This window comes from Manacus vitellinus, unplaced genomic scaffold (genome assembly GCF_001715985.3).
Source record: "Manacus vitellinus isolate BGI_N305 unplaced genomic scaffold, ASM171598v3 scaffold_31_pilon, whole genome shotgun sequence".
Lineage (NCBI taxonomy): Eukaryota > Metazoa > Chordata > Aves > Passeriformes > Pipridae > Manacus > Manacus vitellinus.
Window position 1 is genome coordinate 609537 of NW_021940379.1, and position 15539 is coordinate 625075.

Genomic DNA, 15539 nt, shown 5'->3' on the forward strand with positions numbered 1-15539 from the left:
CCAAAGAACCCAAAGTAGTTCTCTGGTAAAATAACCCTGAAGTTAAAAAACGATGTACTTGCAGTTTTAAGAAAAATATCACTTTGTGTAATACATAATAACATCAACAATATATATGTATACCAATGTGATTCATACTGCTCTGTACTAAGAGGCTCTCAGATAGTTAAAATGAGGAAGAAGAAAACAAAACTCTCTCTCTTTTGGGGGTTAGGGAGAAACACTGATCAGTTCTAAGTCTACACCAAGTAAAAATAATAAAGACATTTACTTAATCCTGAACACAGCAAAGCCTGCTGATTGCAAATCTTTTGAGACACATTTCAGAGTCATGGGACTCCATCCCCAAAGCCCTGCACTCTGCTATCACAGACCATTCTGTGGGCCAGCAGTCACAAAGAGAAGGGTGAGCACTGGAAGAGATCAAAGGAGGGAACTGGGGTCTTGAACTAGATTACATATTCACAGGGACCCAGCACACTCAGCAAGAGGTGGGTGGCGGCGTTCAGGACAACTGCTGGTGTTTAACAGAAATGCTGCTACATCTTATAACCTTTCACACTTTTTCCAGGCAACAGAAGTTCTATACACAGTTACCTCCAAAATACAATGGTCACATCAAAAGGGAAAACAAAGAATTATAAGAATTATGTCTCACATTTAGAGGGGGAGATGGCAAAGCTCAAGTCTCACCTTATTGAAGAAAGTTCTTTTCAACAAAACAACAGTTTTGGGCCGTGGTTCCCAACTCACAGCATCTTTTATTTAAATATTTTAGTAAATAGGAGAAATTTTAAATAGATTCAGCTTGTGTGAAATTATAGAATAGGTCTGAAGCATTTACAGTAGTCTATCCAAGATATACTGACACACCTAAATTAACCAAAAATTACTCGAAGGCTGAAGAGTTTTGTGCTCACTTAAAGCATTCTGCTATCCTTGAAAAGACAATATGAATATGATCACAGCCCATCAAAAAATGCTAAAAAGAAATGAAAGCAAGCATAGCTAACATGAAAAAAATTAGGAGTGATTCAGGTCAACTTGGGGTATATACCTATTTTCAAATGTAAGAAACTGATAGGAATTCAGAGTGACTTCTGCTTAGTATCATCTGTCTTGTTTAGCCTCATCCTCAGGTAACTGGCCCTCATCAGTAGGTTGGTATCTACTGTGAAAAAGAACATTTTAGAGATAACACAATCATCATCTGAGATGATGAAATAATAGATCCAAATCTCAACAGTGACAGCAAATGCAGTGCTCTTTGCAGGGTTATTAAGTGCCTGCATGCAAACCATGACTATGTTCAGACAGACATCATGTATACCAAGGTGAGTTGTCAAGCAGCAAATGTATTTTCACTTCTACATATATTTAAGTGCTGTAGCACATTGCTCTGGAGGTTCTGTCCCCTTTGTCAGGGATGAGCATCTGCATCCAAGACTACAGAAATGCAGGTAACCCCCAGTCAGGGATTTATATCTTTCTGACTGAACAAAGGCATGTAAAATTCCCTTAGTATCCAGTAGAATACTGCTGATTCAGTGAGATCCTCCCTCTCCACGACAAGAATCTGCTTGGGTACTAAGTTCAGTAGTAAAAATATGCATGGTAGGCCAGTATTCCAGTTTAGCTAGCAACTTTCCATGGATGATATGGCTCTTCTTCCAAACAGTGATCCTTGGGTTTGGATTAGTTTAGTTTCAAGGTCTCAAACTGTGGTGGGCCCTTGTTGTTAGTTTGTTGACTCTGCTTAAAAAAAAAAAAAAAAAAAAGGAAAAAAAAAGGAAAAAGATAAAAAGAAGGGGAAAACAAGAATGAAAAAGGTGGAGGATTTTTGTTACAAAGGGAAACTGGAAACTTCTCTCCACACAAGCAGAGACATGGCTGTATTGCAGAGGCCTCGGGGTAAGGATTAAAGAAAAACAAAATAGAAACCCTTCCATCTCTAATTAGGGTCTTCATTTGCCAAAGAGCCATTCCACAGCGGGAGGAATTACATTCAAGCCGTTGCTTGGATAACGTCTCCCAGCAGGTTGGCTCCTCAGAGCAGGCTACTCTGAGCCAACAATTTCTGGTTACTTGGAGGCAAGCAGCCTGCATATTGTTTTAACTGGCCTGGCTTTTACAGCCAGTTTTGCTGAAGAACAATCTTCTATTCAGAATGCAGAGATAAAAGCTTCACTTGTTGAATTTGTCCCCAGTTTCTTTATCCCTTTCTTTTTTTAAACATGGGAATTATAGGTTCTGGAGTTTGCATTATTTCCCTTGTAGACTTCAATGTTTTTCCCCCTCTAGCCACTTGATTCTTTGCCAGTGAAGGCTGCTGTCTGGAGTCCAGCCATTCATCAGCCCCTACCTCATCATTAACACTGTGGTGCTGGCGGTCACAGCTCATTGCTGGCGACAGGAAATCCTAACTTGCAAGAGGTTAACCACAGCCCATAAACAGTCAGACTGGTTCATTAGTCCCATAGAGTCAGCTGATGGGACCCTCTGGGAGTTTCAACACTGTTCATGGACTTGGAGTCTCTAGATTCTGTGCTATTTGCAAATGCATCCTCCCCCCTGCCCACTTAAAAGCTTGTTACTTGCATCCTCAGGGCTCAGGACCATCTTTTTTCCTATCCAAAGCTAACTAAGTTCTTTGAGCATTTTGAAAAACTAAATGTCTGTGATGTATTCTCTTGGCTTACCAACTGAACAAAACACCAGTGGGCCAACAACTGAGCCATTAATGCACTAGAATATATACATGCTTTTGATATTTTTAATAGTTTCTGTGAGAGTTCCATATCCCTACCGAGCAATTCTAAGGCAACAGTTGTGTGAATGTTAATAATACATAATTAATCTGTATTACCTAATTCATGTCCAGCTCTAATGTTCAAGAACTAACCTGCAAGAATTGCAAGTAGCTTGGTCAGTGCTCCCTACACTGACTAAAAACCTCGCTTCGTTCTCATTTTGAGTTCACGGTATCATCACTTCATTCATTGGAGTTGATTCCTTGAACTTAGTACAAATACTAAATCATCCTGTTACCCAAAAATGCACCTCTAGATAATATCACCTGGTCATCACAAAGATAAAATGTTTAGAACAGAAAAATGTGTTCTGGCAAATTATCTCAAAGCAGTAAGATACGAAGCACACTTTGTGTTATATTAAGTTTTTCTCTTTCCTTTCAACCCCGTGAAAATCATTGCAAAACATTCCCACTTTATGTCTGCAATTTCTTAGGATCCAGTTTTCTACCACTGTCAACTGTATCTGCCCATCTTTTATTCTGAATATCGGAGTCCCTCTGATGCAGCTCTGGTTACATTCCAAAGTTCTCCAATTTCTTTCAAAGCCTTCTGTCCCCTCGTGCACCAAAATTAGGCATGTCACTCATCTGTGAAGTCCTAAATAATTCCATTCCCTGCCTCCATATCTGCTCCTGATTTTCTTCACTTTCTGGTCCATTTATCCGATTCTGCTTGCTAGACTTCTTTTGTGCTCATTTCTATACTCCAACATAGCTGCACTTACTTGCCCATTCACTTTTCTGTTTCAAACTCCATTTCTATAGCTTTTGCAACACGTTTGCCATTGTGCATTTCTCCTGTTACAGAAATAGGCAGATTCTGCATGTAAAATAAAAATATCTCTCAATGTTTGAGAGGCTCACAAGGCACATAGAATAATGATGGTCCAAAAAATTAAAACATAAAACCTTTATATATTATTATTATTATTGGCATGTCTTAAGTAGTTGTTCCTTAGTCTTTACTCAGCCTTGACTTCCATTAATTTCACTGGGAGATCTGACTGAGCTGAACTCAAGTAACACATGTGCAACAACAGCTGCTTCTTTAGCTCAAGGGAGAAGCAGCTGTGCTCCACAGTTGGTTAGAAAGGAGTGAACATGGTGGCAGGGACTGCTAAAGACTAAGCTCTAAAAGTGGGCACTTATTTAAAGTAATCAAGCCAACAATGGCAAATCTAAGGAGCGCCCAGAGGGAGAAAAAAACATAAGAGAGCCTTTCTGCATGAATACCTGATGCTTTTCCTAACTGTGCAGTGCACATGGAAAGTAAGTTAGTAAAATAATACAGTAGCAGACAGCTGGCACAAGTTCCCAATGGAAAGGGCCCATCACTACCCATGAATGAAAACCTGATAGACCTACTTCTGCTGAACTGCATAACCTGATTCAGCCCTTGTCTGTCCATTCCTTTGAGCTTTTCCCTCTTTGGCTTTGATTCAATTATTTTCTTTCCTTTTGTATCTTTCACCACATGATCCATACACAACACAAACCTTTCCTCTCTCCAGATTTCAACTGCTTATGTGATTATTTTTTTTTGTTCAAAAACATACACATGTCCCTTCTTGACTATTTCTGTCTGCTATTATGAGAAGCCACCTTCTTCCTGAAAAACCATGTATTAACCCCTCTTCTGACCTCACCTATGCAATTTTGTTAGAACTTCAGAAATCATTGTGTTTAGATGGTGTAGAGGTCTGATCACACTGCTCACACATTTCGGGTGTCCTGGACATTATGAGCGACGATGAAGTGGGAAATAACAAGAAATAATCATGATATTACAGCAGTTATGATGTTCTTTGGTGTTCCAGGAAAATGTTCATTTCCTGTTTCTCAATATATTTTTTAGAACAAATACAGTAAAGACAAACACATGGATGGCAAGGATTACAATTATATATACTACGCTTTTTCACAGTTAACCCTAATTTTAGGTAGTGCTAAGACAACAGACCTTGGAAATAAAAAAATTTAATGCAAAGTTAATGGGAGACTCTTAAAGAACATGACTGATTCAGAAGGGCTGAGTCTTTAACACTAGACAGGATGCTATTTTTCCCCATCAAAACACATACTCTTTTTTTCATTACAGTGAAAACAATGAGGTTGATAAAAAACATAGTTCGTGTTTTGATCAGAGTTCTGGCATGTTTGGCACGTGCAATATAGACCCATCATAGACCCATCAAGTAGTCCACAGCCAAAGGAGTCTAGTCTCATTCAAGAAACTTTTTTCTACTTCATAACAACTTCCTTCTTAAAACAGAATGTTTGGGAGCTCAAAACAACCCATACAAAGTTTATACTGCTGCAACACTTTTCTCAACTAACTAACTAACAAAAAACTAACCAACCAGCTTAAAAACCACTCATACTATTACTTTTGAGCAAAATTAAATTTTGCCATTGATTTTTGAGACTACTGTCTTGAAACGTATTACAAATGCTTTTTGGATGCTGTTTGCAAAGAAGAAACATGGGCTGACAAACAGAAGGCAGAAAAAGTCCCCAAACTGTGGAATAAATACCATAAATGGAATGTCAAGTACTTCAGTGGATGTAAGAAGTCTTCCTAAAGTGGCAGTATTCCTACTGCATGTGGCACAAGACTCATCACAGGGTACACCTTACTGCAGGTGTCACTACCAGTTGAAAGTATCTGAATAAGAAAAGTTTTGGAAACACTGAACAATGATTTTAGACATGTCTCTCATTAATTTTAGATCTTAATCTAAAGCATAGTTCAGTCGTAGTTTCTGAGTAAGTTTAGAATGGAAGAACATTTCCCTGAATTCAGTATGCATTTCTACTACTGAACTGAATCCATTTCTACAGAACATTATCCAAACTGTATGTAAAACTATTAATGTTATACAGAAACAAATGGTATACTTATATGGTCAGTGCAATTCTAATTTGAACATGTAATTATATGCTTAATTTAGGCTATTCATATAAAGGTGTAAGTTGATTTTGTTTGATCTGCCTTTCTTTTTTTCTTACTTTCAGTAACTCTGAAAGAAAAAAGATTAAAATGGTCTCTCCACAGGACCTCTTGTTCCTCAAGTCTTAGAACACATCTCTCTTTATTCAGGAACTAAACTACCAACACAGCCCCATGATTTCTCATTTAACTACCTTATAATAACCTAAAATAAATTGTTAGACAAAAGGTTAGGAATCACAGGTCAACTGTCTAATGCACATTCAAGTCATGATGATTTTGGCCGAAGCCTAACTAGTATAATCACAATGATGACATAGCAAAACAAGAGATTCTCCTAGATAGTATTAGTGTAAATTTTTGAAAATAAACTCTCGAAAGACAGAGAAGAAGTGAATGGATACTGGAAGAACTGTTAGGAATTTCCTCATATTACAGATTTCTTTGATCTGAAGAAAACAGGAAGCTGTAGTAGCAGGGACATCCTCTCTTTGTTAGGTTATGTTCAGATGCACATCCTCAAATACATACATCCTATTAATACAGAAGAGACCTTTTAGCAGACCCTGGAAGAGAAACAAGAACAAAATCCTTCCTTGTGGACTTTTGAGCCTGCAGAAAGGGAAGAAGTGCTACTTTTAAGCAAATCTTCAGCATTTTTTCAGTATCTCTCCTGTACTGAAATAAAAGCAATGGTATTGCTGGGTTGCACTTCACGGTCTTGACAGATGTAATTTGCTTTAAAAATTACTGGGGTGGGCAAAGAACAGGGGGTCTGCATGTTGGAATGTACAGGACACATGCAGGTATACTGCCACCACAGAGCTGTGAATCACAAAATACCAGCATGGTTTGGGTTGAAAGGGACCTCAAAGATCACCCAGTTTTAACCCCCCAGCGCCCTCCAGCCCTGCCAGGATGCAGGCATGCAACAGGTATTGTAGGCAACCCTGCTTTTGCCTTCCTTCAGCACAGTTACAGCAGTGAAGGAGTCTCATTGTGCTGTAGGCAGAGAAGGGAGGAATTCCAGGAGGGGAAAGGTTCCCTTTGAAGCACATGGCACGAAGAGCTTCCCAGTGACCATGGCAACAGCTCAGTGGGTTCCCAGCCTGAGAACCAAGTTACTACAGCCATGCCTCAAAAACAAAAAAAGTCTGAAAGAAGGAAAGAGAGAGGGGGAGGTGGGGTCGGGGGTGTGGGGGAGAGAAGCTGAAGCAGAATTAGCCTGGCAGAAACTGAGCGGCTCCCCAGTAGGCAAATCCAGCCAATAATGCTGGTCGGGTTCACGGGGTTTCCTTTTCATTTCCAAAAGCTTTCTTCTTCCTCTGTCATTCCCCTTCTAGCCCTATTCAGGAGCTCATGAGATCAGTAAAACCCAGGCCTTTGCTTTGCCTGCATGCAGCATTGCCTCAAACAGGGCTGCACTGTGATCAAAGGTAATAGTAAATCACAGCTGCCACACACACCCCTTGCTTCAACCAGGGTCCAGTTTTCACAGGCACTTTAAACAGGAGATACATATTTTTTTTAAACACTTTGATTTCCATTACACCATATAAATCTGACTATAAAGGATGAGCAATTACAAAATCGATACGGAAATGAAAACATTTAATTCTGTTCAGCTCCCCATGGATAAACAAGTGGAGTAAAACTTCTGAAAACACAGACCAGAGTTTTAATAAACAAAACAAAACACCCCTAAATCAAAAAAGACCTCAACAACCAAAACCAACAAGAATAAAACCCTACAAGTTTGTACCAGATTTGTGTGTCATGCAATTTAGCTCTACAAACAGCTTTCAAGTAGTTTACATTCTGCTTCACCATATTCCAAATTTTCAACAATATCACCTCTATAATGAAGAACAAACAGTAGGTTTGCACTCCTTATTTCTTCCTCCTTTTCTACATGAAACAAGTTCCATTTCCTTTCCCTGTTCAATGCCACCCCTCCCCCATTTTCCTTTCCTTTCCTTTCCTTTCCCTACTCCTTGCCGTTTCTTTTTTCTTTTTCTTCTATTTTTCCACCTCTCCCTCCCTCCTCTCCTCTCCTGTCCCTCTCCCTTTTTCATTCCTTTCCCTTTTATGTTTTAAATCAGTTGCCAAATCCTAAAAATAACCAGAAGAAGACACATCTACACATGCAGCAGGTTTGATATTTACCCAACAAAATAGTTTAGTGGCCACATTGAATCCAAATGTTCCAAATTGCATGGAAAGTGAACTTTTCAGAGGCCCAGACAATTGCAATACAACTTGTTCCCACTGGTAAGACAACCAAGCTGACTTGACAGACCTGCAAGAAGCTAATGGTTGATGCCTCTGCTGCTAAGTCCTTCTAAATCAGATCATAACTTGAGCATAGGGAGGACAGCAGAGAGGTTGAAGGTAAAAGATGGAGAGGAGAAAATACAGCAGTGAGGATGAAACAGGGAACAAATATTCCAGAAAGAGAAGGATAAATAAGAGACATGAAAATACAGAACAAGAAGCTGTAGTACAGTTACTGAGAAGCAAGTATTGCCTAGAACCTTGGCCACTCTTTTTTCAGCTGTTGAAATTACTGCACGTGAACTGACACACATGAAACACTGTGCCCAATCTCTCTGGACACACCCTATGTCACATCACTGTCATTATGCATCAAAGCAGATGCTACAGAGCTCCTGCAGCAAAATCAGGGTCTGCTGTTCAGCAGGCCAAGCTTCAGGAAGCCAACATCAGCAGATAACGAGGTAAACTCATTCTAGAAATCAGTGTGGCTTTGGGGACATGGGGAATATAGAGGACATGGTGGGATTTGAGTACATAGCAGTGGGTCATCCATTTCCCACATCTATTTCCTCACATAATTTTCACTGAGCAGATTCCTTCCTGAAGTGGCTTTCCCCAAGACTCAACTTACTCCTGGAGTTTACTTATGGGTTACTATGCATCTTTCAGTACCCAATCTTCTCTAATTCCCATCCTCACAAGACCTTATCCTCAGATTTTATCCTTCTAAGATCAAAGAAGTAAAAGCTGGAATTTCTCTGAAATAAAAACAGTATTCCAAGTTTAAAAAAAAAAAAGTTGTATTATGCTGAAATTCATAGAAAGGGAAATCACTTCTTAAAGAGATGTTTCTCACCATGAACTACAAGTGGAACATGCAGCAAATTTTAGACAAGCCGATGGTTTCCCATTTCCTTTGAAAGGTAAGGTTTTTAGAAGTTTTGCTTATAAATTTACAGAGACAAGTTGTACTTTAAAAATGTCAGCCTGCGATTTTATTGTCTGCCTGATACACTGCTCACCTGAAGTCACCAGCACTATCCTACCCAATTTGAGCCAGCTGGATTTCAGGATGAAAGCCAGTTACTTTATGTGTTTTCAACTGCTCAGTTACTGGTAGAACTTGTGGCCTATGCTCTTTCAACTGCTCTAGACTTCAAATGTCTACATATAATAACCTCAATACTCAAAAATTCTAAGCTGCAAACAAGAAAAGGTCAGCTTTCTGCTTTCCTTTTTAACTTATCTGGCAGCAGTAATGATATCTTGACTTCACCCCATAAAACAAAGGCAAAAGTTTTGCAATTAATTTAGATTCCAGAGGCTGCATTCCACAGGGAGACTCCAGGAAGATGAAAATCTTTTTTTCTTTGACCAAGACAATAAGATTCACTTGTTATTACATGTATTTATCCTGCAATGAAAGCAAAGAAATCTTTCTAGGTTTGAAGACCCCTCTTTCCCCAAAAAGAGGAAATTAATGTATGTCTTTTGAGAAAACCATACCAAAGGAAAACCAGTAAGATGCTTTCATTTTGACTCCTTTGACCAAGTTAGCACTTCACTCTGTTTCTACTCCGATACTGCTTCACCCAAACAGCCATTTTTTCTTGTCTTTGTTAGGTCCCTACAGAGCTCAAAAAGGGAATGTGTGCACTCAGCTCCCCATCATCATCTCTATCAACTAAGTTATGACATCATCTTTCCCCAAAGCATCTAGTGTGAAAACAGGCAAAACAAGAATATTTTTAAATATTCCTAAAGGGAGTTTTCTCTTGGTTTATTTCTTGCTGATTTTTCTCAGAAAGGAACTAATCCTTCCAAGAAGCAGTTACATGCAGCTCCAAACTATCCCCTTACCTTTCCTAAGACAGTGAGGCATGGCTTAGGCTCCAACTCTGGCTGTTCCAGTTTCACCACTCCTACCCAACCATATTCATACAGGTCTTCCTCATCATTGCTGTTACACAGTCCGAGTGGATGCATCTGAAATAGAATCAGAAAAAAACCTTTAGCCCATCAATAGAATTTAAAAAATATACAGATCGCTTTTGAATACTTTAATACACTTTTATTTATAAGGTACACCAGAAAAAATGAAACATAAGGTTGCATATATGAAGAATCCAGTACACTTCTGAAGCATGAGTACAAAATCAAAATTTTATGTAATGCCACTGTCATCTTGCTTATGAAAAAAATCATTTAAGACTAACAAATGTGATTATAAGTCCTTTTCTCAGATATAAAATAATTAAATACAAAGTTCTACTTTGTATTGCAAAACCACCTTTCCTTGCAAATGGACAGAAATAATACGAACTATCACTCATAAAAGCTTTACATGTCCAGAGATGTACATGTTTACATAAGATCCAGAGCCCATGTTTCAGAGGCATCATTATCACTTTTTTTTAATATATTTGCACAATATTAACAGTTTGTCATCCTTTGGAACAAGCCTACCATATACTTCAAAGTAAGGTACAGGAAGCTTTCTAACTATTGAGAAGTAGTCTCTAGTTTTTTCTGAACCCAAATGATGGGGGGCAGAGGGCTATCATGAAGCAAGAAATTTTTAGATATTTGTGTTTCTTACACTAGGCAACAGTATGTCTTTGATTTAATTTCAGATATTCAATCTGTTCCTTCTCCTTCCAACACTATGTAGTTACTCTAATTTTATTATGGCAAGGACCTTCCTACACATCGATTTTTTTAACCTTTCTTTTCCAAGTTTGCTGTCCTCCATTAGGATAATATCTTTGTGTATAAACTAGGGTGTCATACATTTAACTTCTTACGCTGTTTGCTGCGTTCTCCTTGTTCTCTTTTTCAAACCTCTGCTAAAATCTGACTTTTCACAGACCCTTGCCTAAGAGTTGCCTGCAGTTTAACATATATGCAGAGTTCTTTGCAAAAAAACTGTACTTTATCTGGTTTCATGCCTTTCCTTAAATGCCAGCTTTGTCAAACTAGCTGAAGAAAACCACAAACTAATATCAGCACTATGATAACTTTGCTTTCTGGTATCTGATTATAATAGGAGGAGATTATACTGCTCAATAATTTACATATATATACACACCTCACTAATCCATGCAAAGTAGCACCATGTAATGGTCACTAATCCTGCCATCACTTCTGCATCACCAGCTTGTTGTTTCGTCCTTTTCTGCTTTTCTCCCATGTCTTGTACCTTGACTTCCATTTTGCAAGTAATACAACACACGGAGTGCTATTTGTATTATCTTGTGGGGCCCTAACTTTCTGAATAACTTGAGTGATAACTGTGAAATATGGGAAACATGATGGTGAACTGACACAATACAGGGGTTTTTCTACCACTCATTATTTTTCAAGATTCATCACCAATCTATTCTATTTTGAGGGAAAAAACCAAACCATGGCAGAAAGAGTAAAATCCTTTGCCCAACTCTTAACTCAGCCTTCCTCTTTCTTTTTTTTTCCTGAATGAGCTGTTACCACACATTGCTGAGCTGTCTGCAGCCTCACATGGGTGAGGCAGCTCAACTTACTGCTAAAAGCTTGGGGCAGGTACTATCACTGGAAGATGAACCACTCTGTAAACTCATCATCTGATGGATAAACTATTCAGCACAGACATAAAATCAGGGGATGGAGTCAGTCAGAGAATGCTCTCTCCAAGATTGCCCAGGCATATATTCCAACCTAATTAACCCCCAAAAGGAGTCCATGGGATCCTTTAAGTAAAAACACAGCTTTAATCGATATTAAATATCTAAAGAAACAGAGAACCATTTCCTTGATGTAATTCCCTTGACATAGGGTGTATTAATTGAGCTTTGAAACCATAACCCATATCTAAGAAGTTTCTAGTTCAAAATCCTTGAAATGTGCTGGGGCACTTTGCACATGCCTGAAAGGGCAAAACTGAAACCACGACTTAGGTGCTTTTATCCAAGGTTACAAAATCTGTATACATTGCTGAGGGTCTAAAATAACTTCAAAAAGAGCCGCGTGAATTTTATGTGGGTTAGTGTTACAGAGCAGACAAACAGTAAAGCAACAGAGGAGGAATACTTTACTCTGTAACTCAATCATCTAAAAAAAGTCCTGGTGATTAAAAGAAAACTTTCACCCTCTTGCCCTTTTTTATGTCTGCCAGGATAGGCATTACAGTGTTACAAACTACCGTACGAACAGCTCAGGATCTTTCTATGCACTGTCTCATGAGATGAAAAGTCTTGGTCTTTTTTTTCCCATACAATAAATAACGGCTCTACCCACTTTAGTCCAGAAAAAAATCTTGGAAGAAGGCCAAGAGGAACAGAAAATTCTTTCCACTGTCACTTTCATCCAGAATACTGTTATTCCGTAACAGCTTCCAAGTGTGAATGGCCCTTTAGATCATAGTCACCAAGCCCATTCTGCAGTTATGTCTCTGGACATCAGTATAAACTCAAAGCTCAAAGAGCCTCTTCTCTTCCTTTTACAAAGCCTGAGTGATGAGCGGATTGAGAGCAGTCGTGCAGAGGAGGACTTGGGGGTACTGGCAGATTAAAAACTGGACTTGACCCAGCAACATGAGCTCCCAGCCCAGAAAGCCAATGGTATCCTGGGCTGCATCAAAAGAAGTTTGGTAACCAGGTCGAGGGAGGGGATTCTGCCCCTCTGCTCCACTTTGCCAAGACCCCACCTGCAGCACTGCATCCAGCTCTGGGACCTGTGTAAGCAGGTACAGAGGAGGACACAAAAATGCTCTCAGGGCTGGAGCTCCTCTGCTCTGGAGACAGGCTGAGAAAGCTGGGGTGGTTCAGCCTGGAGAAAAGAAGGCTCCAGGGAGACCTCAGAGACCCTTCCACTGCTTAAAGGGGGCCTAACAGGAAAGATGGGGAGGGGCATTTTATCAAGAGGTATAGTGACAGGACATAAGGTAACAGTCCTAAACTGAAAGAGGGTTGGTTTAGATTAGAAATCCTTCCCTGCGAGGGTGGTGAGGCCCTGGCACAGGTTGCCCAGTGAAGCTGTTCAAGGCCACGTTGGATGGGGCTGGGAACAACCCGGTCTAGTGAAAGGTGTCCCTGCCCAGGGTGAAGGGCTGGGAACTAGATGATCTTTAAGGTTCCTTCCAACCCAAACCATGCTATGATTATGTGATTCTGTGAATGAAGCCATCAGGGACACAATAAGGTACCAACCAGACTATGGGTCCTGTAAGTCTCATTCCAGGTTCATACCATACACCGACAGCAGAGTTTTACTTAAACAGAAGCTTCCACATAATTTTTTTCCTGCCTTCAGCAGACCATAAGCCAGCAGAAGCTGCCAAAGCTGAAATTTTTGACTCTAGCTTAAACCCCCAAAGAACAATGACACACCTAAACAGGCACTCATCTCTTTCTGACAAACCACTAACCCCATTCTTTGTCTCTATGGTTCTCTATGATAGAACTGCAAGTACTCTGTGCCCTCTTGTATGAAAACATTAATATGTAACTCCCAAGATCACAAAGGATGGCCATTCCTGTAGCGCAGCTTTGCAGAGTTTGTACCTTCCAGTTAGAAAAAGGTAGGAACAGACAGTGCACACAGTACATTCTCCCTTCCAGCATAGGTGTATGTTGTCCAAAAACTAGAGGAAAACCCTCTCATCTCACTTAACCAGATCAGCCAAGAAATAAGATTCCGAAAAGCTGCACGCATTAAGAAGGATTCAGAGACCATTATGTTTACAGCTGCCTTGGACAAAATACAGATGACAACATTGACTAGTATCATCTGAGGCATGTGTATCAAGCAGCAGGTATCAGGCACTAAGTTTGAAATCCAGAGAATTAATTTTGGAACTCAGTAAAATCAAGACCAGTATGTGTAACTAAATGAGCTGTATCTGAAAAGCTGCACAATACTTCAACATGGAATACAAAACCAGAAGAGAGAACAGGTAAAATGAAGAACAGTGTGAGATGTAAGAAGTAACAATTGCTTTCATGGCAAGAGATGATTTCTGTTTAGCATTTACTGACCACTGTATGGCATTCTGAAACTCCTTTTCCAAATACAAACAGCTCCTGCTTCTTGAACCTAGTCCAAAGAACTGCATTTTCTAGGAAGGTTCTGAACTCTATCGCAATACAAGAACCTAGAAAGAGGAATCTCCGGCAAGTTTGCTAATAAAGGGGAAAAAATTAAGCAGGAACTCATCTCCTCCATACAAGACTCATGTCATTCACACAGTTGTATTCACCTTGAGGGAAGAAATTTTCAAATTCTTGTCCAAACCCATGAATTGGACCCACTTAGAACACTCACTTTTACTCACAAACCATAGCAAGGTTGTACCATGAACTAGTTACTAGAAGAAAGTTGTGGTCTGGCTAGCAAACAAAACCAAGCAGTTGTCACAGAAGAATTCTCCTTCAGCATGGCCATGCTGGCCACCACCATTGCTGTGCAAGGACAAACATGACCACAGCAAGTGGATCCCATTTTGTAGTCCAACAACCCAGGCACAGAATGTCTACTTTACGTTTCCTACCAGTGCATAAGAGACCAAAGCAAGGAGAAGACTGAGATTTATTAAACCATCACACAACAGCAAAATGATTTTTCACATGAGAAACCTCAAACCCAAATGCAAAACCCATTGTAAGCAGTAAGTAAAACTAATAGGGTGCTGCAGGCTCTGTGCTGTCAAATATAGAGAACTTACTAAGTATATCTGCAGGGTACAAACTCCCCAGGATTTTGTTGCATCACAATGGAAGACATTCACTTCCCCCACCTTAAAAAAAAAACACATTTGGGGTTTTGCATAATTTTTTGCATTTTTACAACACTTCCAAAAATTCTTTAGTGTGTTTGTTTCACATGGGAATATGCATCTCTTCTTTATACATCGACATCAATTTCCATCTTATCTACTACTTCCTTCTCCATGAACACACCAAGCCCTATAGTAATCTTTCTGACCAGCACTGTCAGAACCATGTTCCTGGGGCACCACTGAGCATCACTCTGAGCATGTAATTTCCACCCAGGAATCTTTTCTCTGCATAAATTTCTCTCTGGCTTCACATCCCATTATTTCATTCACACTCCATATTGAGACCCCAGTGGCTAACAGGATAGCCAGCTTCAGTCCATTCATAAGGTTGTGTTTCTGTTTGGTTTTCTTTTTTACAGTTCACACTAGAATTAAGGATCCCAAACAGCCTAAACAAAACAAACAAAAGAAAAATAACAACGAAACCCACACACAACATCCCCACCAAACCAACCAAAAAGAAAAGGGTACATTCACACCATGTTAAGATCACAAGTGAGTTTCAACCTTCAATCCATTAAATCCACACTGAATATCACGCCACAGAAAATTTACTGGCCTGGGTGTGGAAGCAGGACAGTTGTGTCCACTCACATCAGGGTGATGACACTATATTGCTTTGGGGTCTGTGCTAGCTTGGATAAAACTAGACTGGTATTTCTGTGTCTTAGGTAGTTCCAGTAGTTTGC

The 15539-nt window shown here is 39.6% G+C and overlaps 1 protein-coding gene across 2 annotated transcripts in view; it reads right to left on the minus strand.

The window, feature by feature from the left end:
• The window catches only part of ZNRF3 (zinc and ring finger 3), a 29781-nt gene extending 19756 nt beyond the window's left edge, over positions 1-10025 (minus strand). Inside the window, exon 1 of one of the 2 annotated variants that reach the window (XM_018076296.2) lies at positions 9900-10025. In XM_018076296.2, coding sequence (XP_017931785.2) covers positions 9900-10025 — 126 coding nt within the window. The remainder of the gene's footprint in view (positions 1-9899) is intronic. The other variant, XM_018076295.2, reaches the window with a different exon arrangement.
• Positions 10026-15539: the final 5514 nt, after the last annotated feature.